Source organism: Amblyomma americanum, chromosome 2 (assembly GCF_052857255.1).
Source record: "Amblyomma americanum isolate KBUSLIRL-KWMA chromosome 2, ASM5285725v1, whole genome shotgun sequence".
In the NCBI taxonomy this organism is placed as follows: domain Eukaryota; kingdom Metazoa; phylum Arthropoda; class Arachnida; order Ixodida; family Ixodidae; genus Amblyomma; species Amblyomma americanum.
In genome coordinates this window covers 216240634-216253517 of record NC_135498.1, presented here as the reverse complement: position 1 = coordinate 216253517, position 12884 = coordinate 216240634, and the positions used below count along the sequence as shown (strand labels likewise).

General features: G+C 45.7%; 1 protein-coding gene across 1 annotated transcript in view; it reads right to left on the bottom strand.

Annotated features, from left to right (window-relative positions):
• Positions 1–1816: 1816 nt before the first annotated feature.
• Positions 1817–12884, bottom strand: part of LOC144122146 (small G protein signaling modulator 1-like) — a 202067-nt gene continuing 190999 nt past the window's right edge. Inside the window, 1 exon segment of the mRNA XM_077655710.1 lies at positions 1817–11609. Within this exon segment, the coding sequence (XP_077511836.1) occupies positions 11521–11609 (89 nt within the window). The 3' untranslated portion in view covers positions 1817–11520.

The window sequence follows — 12884 nt, the reverse complement described above, 5'->3', positions numbered from 1 at the left end:
CTTGGCCAGTATTGATTGTGATCTGGTGCGTAATGTTTGTTTTTTAAGGTTTTTAGATACATGGACGACTATCTGGTTTTTCTTAAAGAGCAACCTGGTTTGACACACACGAATGCTGTGCAAGAGATTTTATCGGTTTTTAAATGACACGGGAGAGGTCTAACCTTCACCTACGAATTACCTGACGATAATAGTTTGCACTTTTTAGATATCAACCTGACTTTAAAGCCAGGTCACACTTGCTGGATGTACTCGCTACAAGCCCGGAAAGACCTGTTGCCATATGAATCCACACATTCCAAGACGGTAAAACGTGCCATTGCTACATTCTGCCAGAGGGGAGCCTTGGAGAGGTCGTGTGTTCACCTGGTGTATGGCAGCCTTAACAATCAGGTTGGTAGGTTGCTGAAGGCTGGGTTCCCTTTTCCAGTTGTGGTCACTGTGGTGGATAAGCTACTACAGAGATTGAAAACGAGAGCACCCCAGGAAAATCGCGTCCGAGACAAAATCAGGCCAACGGTTGTTCCCCACATTTACAGGGTATCACACAATTTATTTGAAGAACGTAGGCAATCACTACGGCGTGCCGGTGGTGTTTTCCGCCCCGTGCAAATATGCCTCACTCTGCCCTCGGATTGCTTCCAGACAAAACAGCGTGCAAGAATGCAAGAAGCGTCACATCACTGAGTTCATCAGGTGCTCGGAGGTGCTGACCTGTGGAAAAGCTTACATCGGTCAAATGGGCCGATGCGTAAACGACCGGTTGAGGGAACACCAGCTTTCAATTAAGACCGGAAAAGGGTCGAATCTGCCCTTACACTGTAGCGCATGCCCTTCGGCTATGCGTGATAACCCATTACTGCCTTTGCTGCCGAAAACGAGGATTTTGAGGCGTAGCCGTGACCAAATGGCGCGTGAACTTGCCGAGGCTTTTTTCATTAGGAACAAAAGAGATGATTGCGCGAGTGATACCCCGATAAGAGTTTATCAGACAGAAAGCAGATTTCTGGCTTGCGCTTAGTGATTGACATGGTGGTGTGGAAGGTATGAGTATGCGTTGCTATTCTGAATAAACCCAGTCGTGAGTCTGTGCCCGTCCTTGGGCCCTTTTCGTCCGTGTTTTGTATTATTTTGCGCAGTACCTTTACTCAACGGTGTTTTCAACTGCTCAAGGTGAGGTCAAAGACCCATTTTCCAAGCATTCCGTTCCAAATAAGCCGAGCACCAGGCCAGGGAAAAGCTTGTACCCATCCCACCCGGTGGCATTGGGGATCGAACCCCGCACCTTAAACACACTCATATTACTGACGAAACAGTTTGAAATCTGTATTTTTTTTTCATTTGTTGTTTTTGGTCGTGTCAGGCTTTCACTGTCCCGGTGACCGTACTCCCATAATGGAGAAAAAAAAGACCTGGGAGGGAGCTTTAGGCATTGACCTTGAAGCCTAGACACAAAAAGTAAAAAAGAGTCAGTCCGCTGCGTGGTCACACAACATGATAGTGTGTGGCGATATCTTTCACCACCACGTAAATGCATGCGCGGATCAGCGTGGCAAACTTACTGTAGACCAATATCCTTGCTGCAGATACGCGCTCAAAAACATACCAACACCAAAATATTACCAACTGACTCGGAGAGCGAAAAGCTGGGAGAGAGAATGGCTTCATTAGCACTTGGTCTGCAAAGGCTGGCCACGTGATGTCACGCTTCTTCCTCCAGTTTTTTTCCTCCATGGCTCCCATCAGTTTTGCCAAGATTGCGCCCAGCACAGCGTACATTTTTAGGATATAAGATGACGATTTGGAGCAGAGAATGTGCGTTGCAAGATGGGGGTTTATTTAAAAAAAAACTGGGACAATGAGAGCAGCAACAAAACCAGTCCGAGGTCAGCGAGGTTGAGTACAGCCACACGTGGCGATGGCAATGCCGCTGAAGCACACGTTCATCTTTGTTTTTCGCACATATGAGCATCTTCTTCTTTACAGCATTATTATTTGCTTAATTATTATGGGCAGCATTCATAAGAATGGTTAATTCTACTGCTAGCATTTTTCCGATGATTCATGCTTCAAAGGCATCTGAGCATAGCAAGCCGTTGCAAATGACCACATCCATGCAAAGATCCATTTTTTTAAAAGGCTATCCAGAAAATATTGAGTGAAGGTGGAGTGTCCATGTGAGACTAGAGTCTCCGAAGCGAATATCTCGCAACACTCACTCAGTTGCTTTCCTTGGCTACAAATGCATTACATAACAGTGAGTTCCAATAGTAAAGAAAGCACATTAAAAGGACATTGACTTTTTGAATTTAGGCACCAGATTATGGGTGCCTCATATGAACACAATACGCATGAAAAGAACCAATACGTGCAATTCAGTTCTGCATGTCGTTATATTCAAGCCTAATATAGCTGAATAACATTTTGAACTAAAATGTTACTAGGCAAGACATGCAATACAACAAAACAAAGCCCCCAAAAAATTCTGTCGCAAGGTGGATTCGAACCTACACACCCCAAGTTTTCTGTCGCTTTCTCCAAAGTCATGCCTTAGACCACTTGGCCACAAAATAAACGTGGAGTAATACGTCTGTCTTGATTTTTTTTTTTATGTGGACTACTTCCGTAACTTTCATAGCACTACACCTGATATATGAAACAGAGTATGATTTACGCAAGAAGGCATGCTGAATAATAAACCTGCAATCCATATGTGCGGGCTAAGCCAAGCAAAATGCAGATGGACACGTGCTAAAGGCAATATTAGATCCGATGGATACCATAAAACGTCTTGCTATAGAGAAGTGTCTGAAGTATCGAGCCAACTCGGCCACAAGTTCATTTTAAATCTCCTAATCAGGTGGCCTAAGAAAAACCACCTTCTCATGAAAATTACTTTTAGTATTATCAATGCTGCTTTCACCCTTTTTTATATTTTATACACCACTGCAGTGCTGAACTGGCTCAAAAACACAGCGCCTCCACTGACCGCTGCAGCCGGCCAATGGGCGCTTAGGAGAAAAATGACTCTGTGCAGTGGTGTGCGAGGAGAATCGAGGAGGAAAGGGCAACGCAGAGGTGAGTGCCGTTACTTTCAAATAAGCAAATGGCTTTAGCCGAGCTTATGACCACAGCTTATGCACACTCCACCTACAACATGGTTACAACCAAGATGAGGCCCTGGGCTCAGGCAACAGCGGTGATTGGTGTGTGACCACCACACTGAGCTTTAATGCACAAAATTTCAGTTCTTGGCAAGAGGTGAGCATACTCACTCCAGTGCACTGTGAGTAGGAATTTAGGCGAGAAGCACAGCCTAATAATTTAAAACTGCAATGCAATGCATGCATTGAACAGCAACAAGCATTTGTCATCTGGAAGAGACTGCCATTCATCCTGAATGAAAGCACATGTGTCCTGCACATTTCTTATAGTGCTGTCACAAAGGCTGCTCACTATTACTTAGAAAAGGAAGCTTTTCCACAGTAAACAACAACAATAAAGAAAGAAAGACAGGAGAACATGTTGGCACAAGGTGATGCACACACTGAGAAGCCACCACATCAGCAACCAAGTGGTCACTTTCACATTGATCAGAATTGGGCCAAGCAACAATACGCTGAAATCTTCAAACAGTCACTATTACTAGCAATGGAGCACATTAACAGCACCAAACACAGATCACGGGTGGAGGCAATAAAAATGGCACAAACCAGCATAGTAAGGCTTTTTTTTTTTATCCCTGCGATAGGCTCGAGATACACATGACAATCATTTTCATAAATTACTGTCCCAACCAGAGCGAGCAGCATGTAAGCATGAAAAGGAAGCGCAGCAGCAGCAAAAATCAAAATTGCTGCTTAAATAGCTAACAGACATCACAGTCACTGCATTATTTTTGGAAAGTGTGACATTCAGCTTACGATAAAATGGAATGGTAAAGCAACAATGTGCACTGGTAGTGGAAGAAAAGCCAAGCACCAGCACGAGAAAGACCGGCCATTTGCTTCCAGTTTTTTTTTTTTACTGCAGCAAAACCGCAGTTTCAACAGACTCTCACTCAGTGCGTTGGACCACCAGGCTGCATTTGGCCACCCAACTTGGTCCATCATGAATGCCAAGAGCAACCATGTCTCCGTGACAGAAGGCCTCGCCAAAAAGCGCACAACTCCACCCAGCAGGCAGCTTTCACTGAGGTTCAAAGCCCATATGTCATTGGCAAACCATGCGTGCCCTTCAGAAACCCTGTGGTGCTAACAGTGCCCACATGAACGCTGCATTTTGTTGCTCGCGGGGCTTGCTATTTCACCGAGACAGTGGACAAAAAAAGAGACAAGAAAGTCTTTTAAACCCCGTGACAGTCAACAGATGTGCTCAAGAAGAACAGCTGAAGCTGTAAAAATAGTGCAGCAAACTTCTGGATGCCCCCCCCCCCTTTTTTTCGTGCGATTGGTCGACTGACTAGTTGGATCCATTACCTTCCAGAATGTAAGCGGTGTACTGCTGAGCAACGTTTTAGAATTGCAATCCTTTTACCTACAGCTGACTAGCATTAAGTTTGAAGGAATGACTCATTCACAGAAGCAGGGTGTTTGCCTAGGCTCCTGCACTGCACCAGTTCTTAGTGACCATGTTCATAACGATTTTGATTGTTGGTTTCCTTGTCTAAATAATGGGAAAATCCACACTGTACCACTTTCTTAATAAGTAACTATTCTGTAATGTGAATGGCAGGCTGTCAAGCTCTAGAGCCACAAGACACTACCTGCATTCCAAAGATTGACAAGCCCCTTTCACCTGATGTACAAACTCCTGGCAAATGGCCAAATTAGATTTTTAGATCTTCAGTTTTATTTCAGATCTGATGGCATCTCCTAGTGCTATAAACTGCTTGGCAACAAATCCCTAGTAAAAAGGGGGCACTATTGAACATGCTTCAAGAACACTGTGTGGAAATTTGCCCGCATTGCACCGATGCAGGATTCAGCCATCAAGTTGAAAGACAGCTCGGTGCCAGCCAGTTAAACCCTCAACACCTCCTTATCTTTGGCACCCAGGAACTTCTTGAAAAGGTACGCACTCAAGTGTTGTGCAGCCATACATTCTAATACCCCTGTCACACGGGCACCGCAAAGGCCTTTGAGAATCAGGTCCTTATATCCAAAGGCGAAAGGAGTGCAGCTACATGGCACAAATGTTGCGCCTTTGCCGCTAACGGCCTTGGGGGCAAAGGCGCCCCTCCGAGACCTTTGGAGCCCAAAGGCGCGGCCTTCAAGAACCTGCGATCGCAGTGCCACCCAACGTCAAAAAGTAAAAGCAATAAAAAAATAGATACAGCCAACAATGTTTGAAAATATCTTTTTTTTTTTAAATACGAAAGGTGTGTCTGGCTTTGCTTTTTGTACGGGTGTTCATATTTTATGCCCAGATTTGAAGACAGTGAATGTGTTTCAGCAACACCGAGTGCCCCTGGTGGCCAAGGCAGCAAACAAAATCTGCTGCTGCTGATGAGAGTAGCTGTTGCAGTTCTTTCAAGGAACCAGTTAGCATAAAAAAAAATTGTCTGAGCTCAACAAATGAACAGAATACACCACTTTAATTTTAAAACACTCACTTCAGCCGCCTCGAGCACAGCAGCGGGTGCTAAGCCTGAACGGCAGTTTCACCTTTGGGCTGCACCGTGTAGCTGCGTCACTGCTCCTTTAAGCTTTCGCTCCTTTGGTAAAAAATGGTGCCTTTGCTGGAAAGGCCTTAAAGGATTGCCGTGTGACAGGGGTATTAGATTTGTTACACAACCTGAGAAAGGTGGCAAAGCAATCCGACGTGAAAGTCATGTTTTGTGGACCCAACAATCTATCAGAGCTTTACAGAATGGGTGCCAGTGAGGTGACTAAGCAACAAAAATGCGGAAATAAGTACAGGTGCGCATTTGCTGATTGAGCAGAAGATGTAGTTTAGGAAATGCTGCTAAGCTGCACAAAGTCAGCCAAACTGGGAGATGGGTTAAAGGGGCTCTGAAACACCTTCCAAGGAGAGCACATGAACTCACTCAATCACTGCATTGTGCTGTCATGAACACCTGATCCAAATAATACGCTTCTACAACCAGCAGAGAACCCACAATCACAGGGGAAAATTGGCAAGCCCTTTCGGGCAACCTCTTCATGCTCGCATTCTCCCTGCTCCTGCGTATGCCACTTCAGACATGGCCAACAAGCGGTGTAGCTCTAGCGGGTCAGGAAGCTCTGCCCCTGGCAGTGGGGCCGGCAGGAAGCGCCGACCTTTCAGTGATGAGAAGAGGGGGAATCACGCGAAATCTCTGATATTCAAATTTTGACTACAGATAACTCAGCTTCTACAAAGCACATAAAAACAATTCTTGCTGGAGGATATTCGTGAAGTGGCTTCTTTTAACATGACAGGCATACCGCAACTTTATTAGAGCCACTTTCAGAGCCCCTTTAAAAGAAAGGTCAAGGCAGCATGCAAGCAATGGGGAAGAGGCAAGATGGTTTCCTTGCTACGCATTGTTGGACCAGTGGCCGTACACCGACCTCTGGTGGCACTGTCATCACGTGAAAAAGTAAGGAACACATCATGTGTGCAATAACTGAATCAGATTGAATCACTAGATTCAGGCTTGACAGCACGACTGCAGCATCCATTCTTCTCTCAGACTGGTCACCTCACAGCCTACATACGATTGTGAACTGTGGCAAGTTCAGTGCTCACGCTCTTTTCACGTATGCCCTTTTTTGCACTGCATTTGCTGACCAACATGACAGGCATTTGCATGCTGCAGGTATTGGTGTTGCAACTACATGCCGCCTTTTACTGGGGAGCACATTCATACACGTGTGCCATTGGCGTTTTCACCCTGGGGAGCGTGTCTAAAGATTTGGCTTTCTTTTTCTTTAAGTGCAAAGCATACCATGTACACTGGCTCAATTCAACCATCTAAACTTGTATGAACTTAAACAGAGTGGCTTGATGGGCAAGTTGGTTAGGCATTCTTTAAAACCAGTGCTGGAGTGCGTGTGTCTTGTCCTTTCAGTCCGCATCTTCCAGAAACGGTTTCAAACAAAAAACAAGAATTGCATCTCAGCAAGTCCAATTTTGGTCATTTGCAGCAGAAGGCGAGAATATTGACTGTTTTTGGCAGGAAGTGTGCAGCACTGCTGCTAGAAAATGAAGCAAGCCATCTTGTGTGCCGCACCTGATTTTCAAGGCCCACCACAAAAGGAGCAAAAGACTATGACCTTAGAAATTCATTGAATAAAACGAGAAGTGGGATCTATTTATATAATGTGACAAACTGCGGTGATTTTGGCAAGAAAACTCCCCAGGGAGAGTGAAAAAAAAAAAAAAAGAACAGTTGAGGACTTGGTGCACTGTTTACCTCTCGTACAGTAAAATGCTGTCAATCTGTTCCTGGTTCGTACACTCAAAATTGCGAGAAATAAAAATGGCTCGTAGAGTTGCAAGGCGATTTTCCAGCAAGTGCGCCACAATGTCAAAATCTCATCATATAACACATTCGGCAGCCAGCAGAAGGCACTAATAAGCCAGCGGGCCCAGCATGGGCGCATGTAGCATAAGCAGAAGCACAACAGCAGCTGTCCAGCACCAACAAGAAGCCGGGTTATCTTTGTCGTCACTGTAGTCATTTTTGAGTGCTTCACCCCAGCACAGTAACGCCCTGCGGTGAAGCCACCCTGCCACCTAGCTGCTGCAGCACTTTTACTCTTCACAGCTCCTCTGCAGTGTGTAAATGCAACCCCACAATGCAACGCCAAAGCACGAACGAGCCTGGAGGCACATGACGCAGCAGAAGTGCAGTGGACTGTCAGCTGCTACAGTGGCTTCACCACAGTGCATCACTGAGAAAGGGCAAAGCACTCCAACACGCCAATGGTGAATTGCACGTTCTAATTCGAATGTCTATTCGAGATGAATTTCACTTGGCCAGCAGTCACTTCTGGCTGCGAGAGATGCTTTCACGAGGCAGATACTAAACTGTGTCAGACAGTCAAGAGCTAAAAAAATGACACTGCCCCAAATGGCCACATTCTGTGGCGTCACAGCTGAACTGTGATATGGAGCAAATATTACAACTCCCAAAAATACATTTTGGTGCACTTTGGAGCAGCTGTGTTCCAATTCTCAAGGTGGCTTGCCCATCAAGCAGCCAATTTTGTAACAGACAATTATACTACGAAGAAGTCAAACCATGGCTAACATCCAACTGTCTGAAGGAAGTCCATCGTCAGGGATACCTTGGAAAGATCACTGTTGAAACACTTTGTGTACTGTTTGTCACGCAGATGCTGCCGATGGTTACAATTCCAAGACTCGCTCGATCTTCTACAATGTGTTTGTTGTCACTAAAACGTCAGCACTCCTATGCGCTAGGAAGAGCAAAGCACCGACCAGCATGGAGAGCAGGATGTATCTTTAAGCCCGTTTGTTATGCATTATGGCACAAGTCCCAAAAATGTTGACACTGGAGCTGCCACACAGGGTACCTTCAATGGGTTGGCAACAGAACAAGCACACATTTCGAAAGGGACACTTCTTATTCATTTTTGCTAATAGTGCGCACACAGGCAGCCGCACAAATACCGACTGTTGTATAAATCAGAGAAAATCGGGAAAATCGCACGTTTGTTCAGGCTAAAATTTCCCACAGAGGTTGCATTTGGTGGTCAGTTTTGTTTTATACTATATTTAGGTGGGGTACTTGCCTGATTCGGTCAGAATTAATCGAAAATCGCCATCGTCTGCAGTGATGATGGACCAAAACGGCAAGCTTTCGCAGCAGTCCTACCCGTAGCGCCATCTGTGCTTGCGGAAGGAAAGAGCACACTGCCATTGATGCTGCGGTGAAACGCAAGGGGGAGAAAGCGGCTGCGCGGTTGGTTTGAAAGTGCTTTCTCGGCTGTTTTATCAAAATTGGGTGCAGAAAACGGCGTTGCACACAGCTGCCCTCTCCTCGCACCTTGCGTTTCTCCTATGAGTTTCTCTGCACGGTAGAGTGCTCGTTCGTCTGGAAGGCGCATGGTGGCACTACCAGCATCATTACTGCGAAAGCTCGCAGTTTTGGTCCGCCGTCGCCACAGACGAAGATTTCCAAATAATTTTGACCAAATCATGCAATTACTCCACCCAAATGTGACATAAAACAAAACTGACCGCCAAATGGCACCTTTGTGCGAATTTTGAGTGCTAACGAACGGGCAGTTAGGCCGAGGGAATTTTTTCAATTTTCTCTGATTTACGCAAGAGTCGGTGTAACCTAAAAAATTTGCAATGGGTGTATTCAAAATTCCAGTTTATGTTGAGATTACCGGGTCGCAACATTTTGCATCATTTTTACCGAATCAGTTGGGTGGCCAGAGCACTGCTGACCAGATAAGAAGCTGACTTCAGTTTTGCCCTCTGAGACTACCAACCCATATACAAACCAGTCTAGTTCTGTGCTGAAACTTACCACATCAACTTGATTCTAACATGCACCTGTTTTTCCTAAATAAACCAGCTAAAAATGACATGCGTGCTAGAATAGAGTATGAAGATGAAACCACGCTAGCAACACCCTACTCTCGTCGGCATCACAAAATGGCGGCATGGTGTTTCTTGCGCATCAATAGTATCAATGTCACCTACCTACCCTACCGCGGTTGTGGACACTGATAGGCCTGGAAAGCATCTGAAGCGTTCCATCAGCAAGGCACCCACCTGGACTTGAGCCAACAGTTACGAAGTTGCGCCGAGTTCACTACAACATCGGGTCGAAATAAAGGGCGACCTTGTGTGCGAAGGATTTCTAAGCATCTTGTGTATTGGCAGTCTTGACACATTTCCAAGGTCTGCACAGTGGATGCTGAGAAGGGCACGAAGGAAAAGCTAAGATATGCTAAAATTGAAATAAGGTGGTCTACTGTACAAAAGCAGGTGAAAATTAATAGGACGGACTCACGTGCATTTGGTAAAGCTTCTGCGTGTGAGTGGTGGATGCAGCCGGCGAGGCAGAAAGGACTCACGTGGATGGAGCTCAAAGCCAGCAGGTGCTTGATTATGAACTTTGCGAAAAGAGGTAGGTTTTCAGTTCCAAGGGGACCAGGCGTATGCCAGGACTGAGGTGTTGGCGCAGTTTGCTTCAACATGACATAAAAGCAGTAACAATATGATGAAGCAGACAAGTGCTTGTCTACGTCGTTCTTTGTGTTGCTTTTGCACTTTTTTCATCATGAAAGTGCACCAACTCACCCAACTTTCGGCACCGGTTACAGTAAAGGTGTGTTGTTCCAAGTGACATGATTCATTTCTTTTTCAAAAAGATGTAAATCTGATGCACTTCACAATCAGTCATTGCGCTTTCCTTTTTTCTAACCATTAAAAACAGGCATGCGTTGTAATTGAGTAAATAAGGTATATTTCAGCAGTTCCAAAATTTACCACTCAAGTTTTACTGTCAAATTTGTGGAGCAGCATGGTTACGCCACGTATAATCCCACATGGAAGAACTACAACTACAAGCCAACCTGAAGGTGTGTTGTGTAGATGAAGCGCACAAAAACAGCACACAGGAAAAGGTTTTTGTGCGCTTCATCTTCTCAAGCTATGAACCAACTTGCCCAAGAACGTGTTCTACTGAAGGTGTGTACAAATAGGAAGCCAATGCATTCAAAAGCACAGAGCTTTCAGCTATGAATTCTTCAATGTTCCATACAGTGCCCTGCGCACAAAAGCGAGCCTTTTAAGGCATCCTGTGCTGGAGAGCAGCAATGAGCTCTGTTAATCACTTGAGTGCAAATGCGCTCTGCAGATGCTGAAATGACCGTAACCAAATTTTTGGCAAACCCACAATGAAGTCGACCACAGCATGTGTGCCCAATCTTCTACTAGAGCAGCTGAACTTGTTCAACATGAGCCACAGTGCTGTGCGTGATTAGACAAAATTTCTTGCTTGCTGCTCAAGTTTTGCCGCCTCTTCAGATAATATGCAAATATTTCTCATGAGACCTTGATTTGTTTTCTTGGAGATGTTTTTGCAGACAACCAGTGAGCCAGTCAGTCAGTAGAGGCATTATCTGAAAAGGATAGCCTGCAGCCTGATTCTGGGACAGATCGGGTACGAAAAAGGGTTCTGTAATTCTGAGCAACAAGAGCTGGTCACGAGGCAGCTGTGACAGGCGGCGCAAAGCACACCTCCCAACATTATGATCACAGTTGCCAAGAAGAGGATTTTGGTGCAACTGGCCCGTAAATGCGTGCACTGCCTGTGCAGCAGAAGACTAGAAGAGCCTTTGTTAGCACCACAGGGCAAGGTTTTCATTTGGCATATTTTTCGTGCCAGCAGCTGGCCGAGTTTGAAGCCACGTGTGGGATACACGGGTAAGAGCAGCTCATCTGGCTCCCTCACTGCTGCACATGGCCATGACTCGGCGTCCACTCAGGGGCAAACAATGTAGCCAGGGGGGGAGGGGCAGTCCAGTCGGTAGCTCAGACCAGACCTCCTTATCGGTTGTCAATCAGCGTCTGGATCTGTAGCACGAGCTCACGGGCAATCTGTAGCACAGCCTTGGCATCATGGCGCTCGGCCATCTCTGCAAACAGAACGGTGGGAGGCAACTGAGTGACGTGGCCCATTACGGCGGACATTTATTTCATCATTCACTCGTGTTACAGCCCCCACTAACAGGAGGCGTTCAGAGCGGCTACACGGCAGATGAGTGTGTGTGAAAACAAAGGTGTCATTGCAGGACAGAATTTTCTCCTGAAAATGTTATCCAAGCAGGGTCCGTATTCTGAGTTTGTGTCATAACTAAAACTGTAACAATTGGCCTCACCTGACTGATCGAAATGCCAGAAGCAGATGCCAGTTCTGTTGCAAATGTGAGCGGCAGCAGGATGTCACTGCATTGCGATTGCCGCAACGAAACGCCCAGAGGAGCTATTGCTCTTTTCCAAGAAATGGAAGGTGACCAATATGACAGAATAAAAATTCAGCCACAATTTTAGTTGCACATCGGATTCCAATGTAAAGCAGTAGCTTCATTCACCCAGTGGAATTCAGTAAATAAAAACAATATTTCATATACTCTTTCATGAACCGCAGAGGTCAGACGTGTGCTTAAAAATGAAAATATTGGATGCAATAATGCATGGCGTTGCAGTGATAGACGGCTGCTGCAGCCGCTGATAGTCAATGGTAAATAGAGGATGGCTTGTTAGCATAATATGGCGTTTTATGTTTATCTTGAGGGGACAAAGGAGTGGAGAGGAAAATTTGTAGTGTGCACTCACTCATTGCACAATACGCACTCGCTGCTGTAATGGACCATCAAGACGCTGTGATGACTTGCCATCAGCTGCACCGCTAAACAAAAGTTGCTGCTGTGATTGGATCGTTGTGCTCACGGCAATTTACATTTCTCATTCCTTTTATACAGGAACTGCAAGAACCGCTGCTAGGCCTTTCATCTTTCTGCAGTAAATAAATAAAAGGGATGAGCTAGACAAAGCTTCCTGCTGTCAGGCCAAGTTTTCAGAGGTTCACCATGGGGTGAAGCACATGCATAGCACAGCTGACCTGCAAGCTACTCGCGAGCTCAGCGCAGAGCCACAGTACCGCGACTATCAAGAACCATAACGCGCACCGAAAAACCGCCTCTGGCATCGGTGTAGTCACTCATCACTGGCGACTGACCATCTGTGCACATGATGAGTGGGGTCACACTGCCAGACATTTCACACATTGCAGGACGTTTCAGCAGCTAACTGAGAGTTCTAGAATAGTGAAGGCACGTTTGCGCACTGTAAACACAAGCATTTTGCGGAAAAATTATGCTTTACGTTACATCATTCAACGTGTGCAAAAT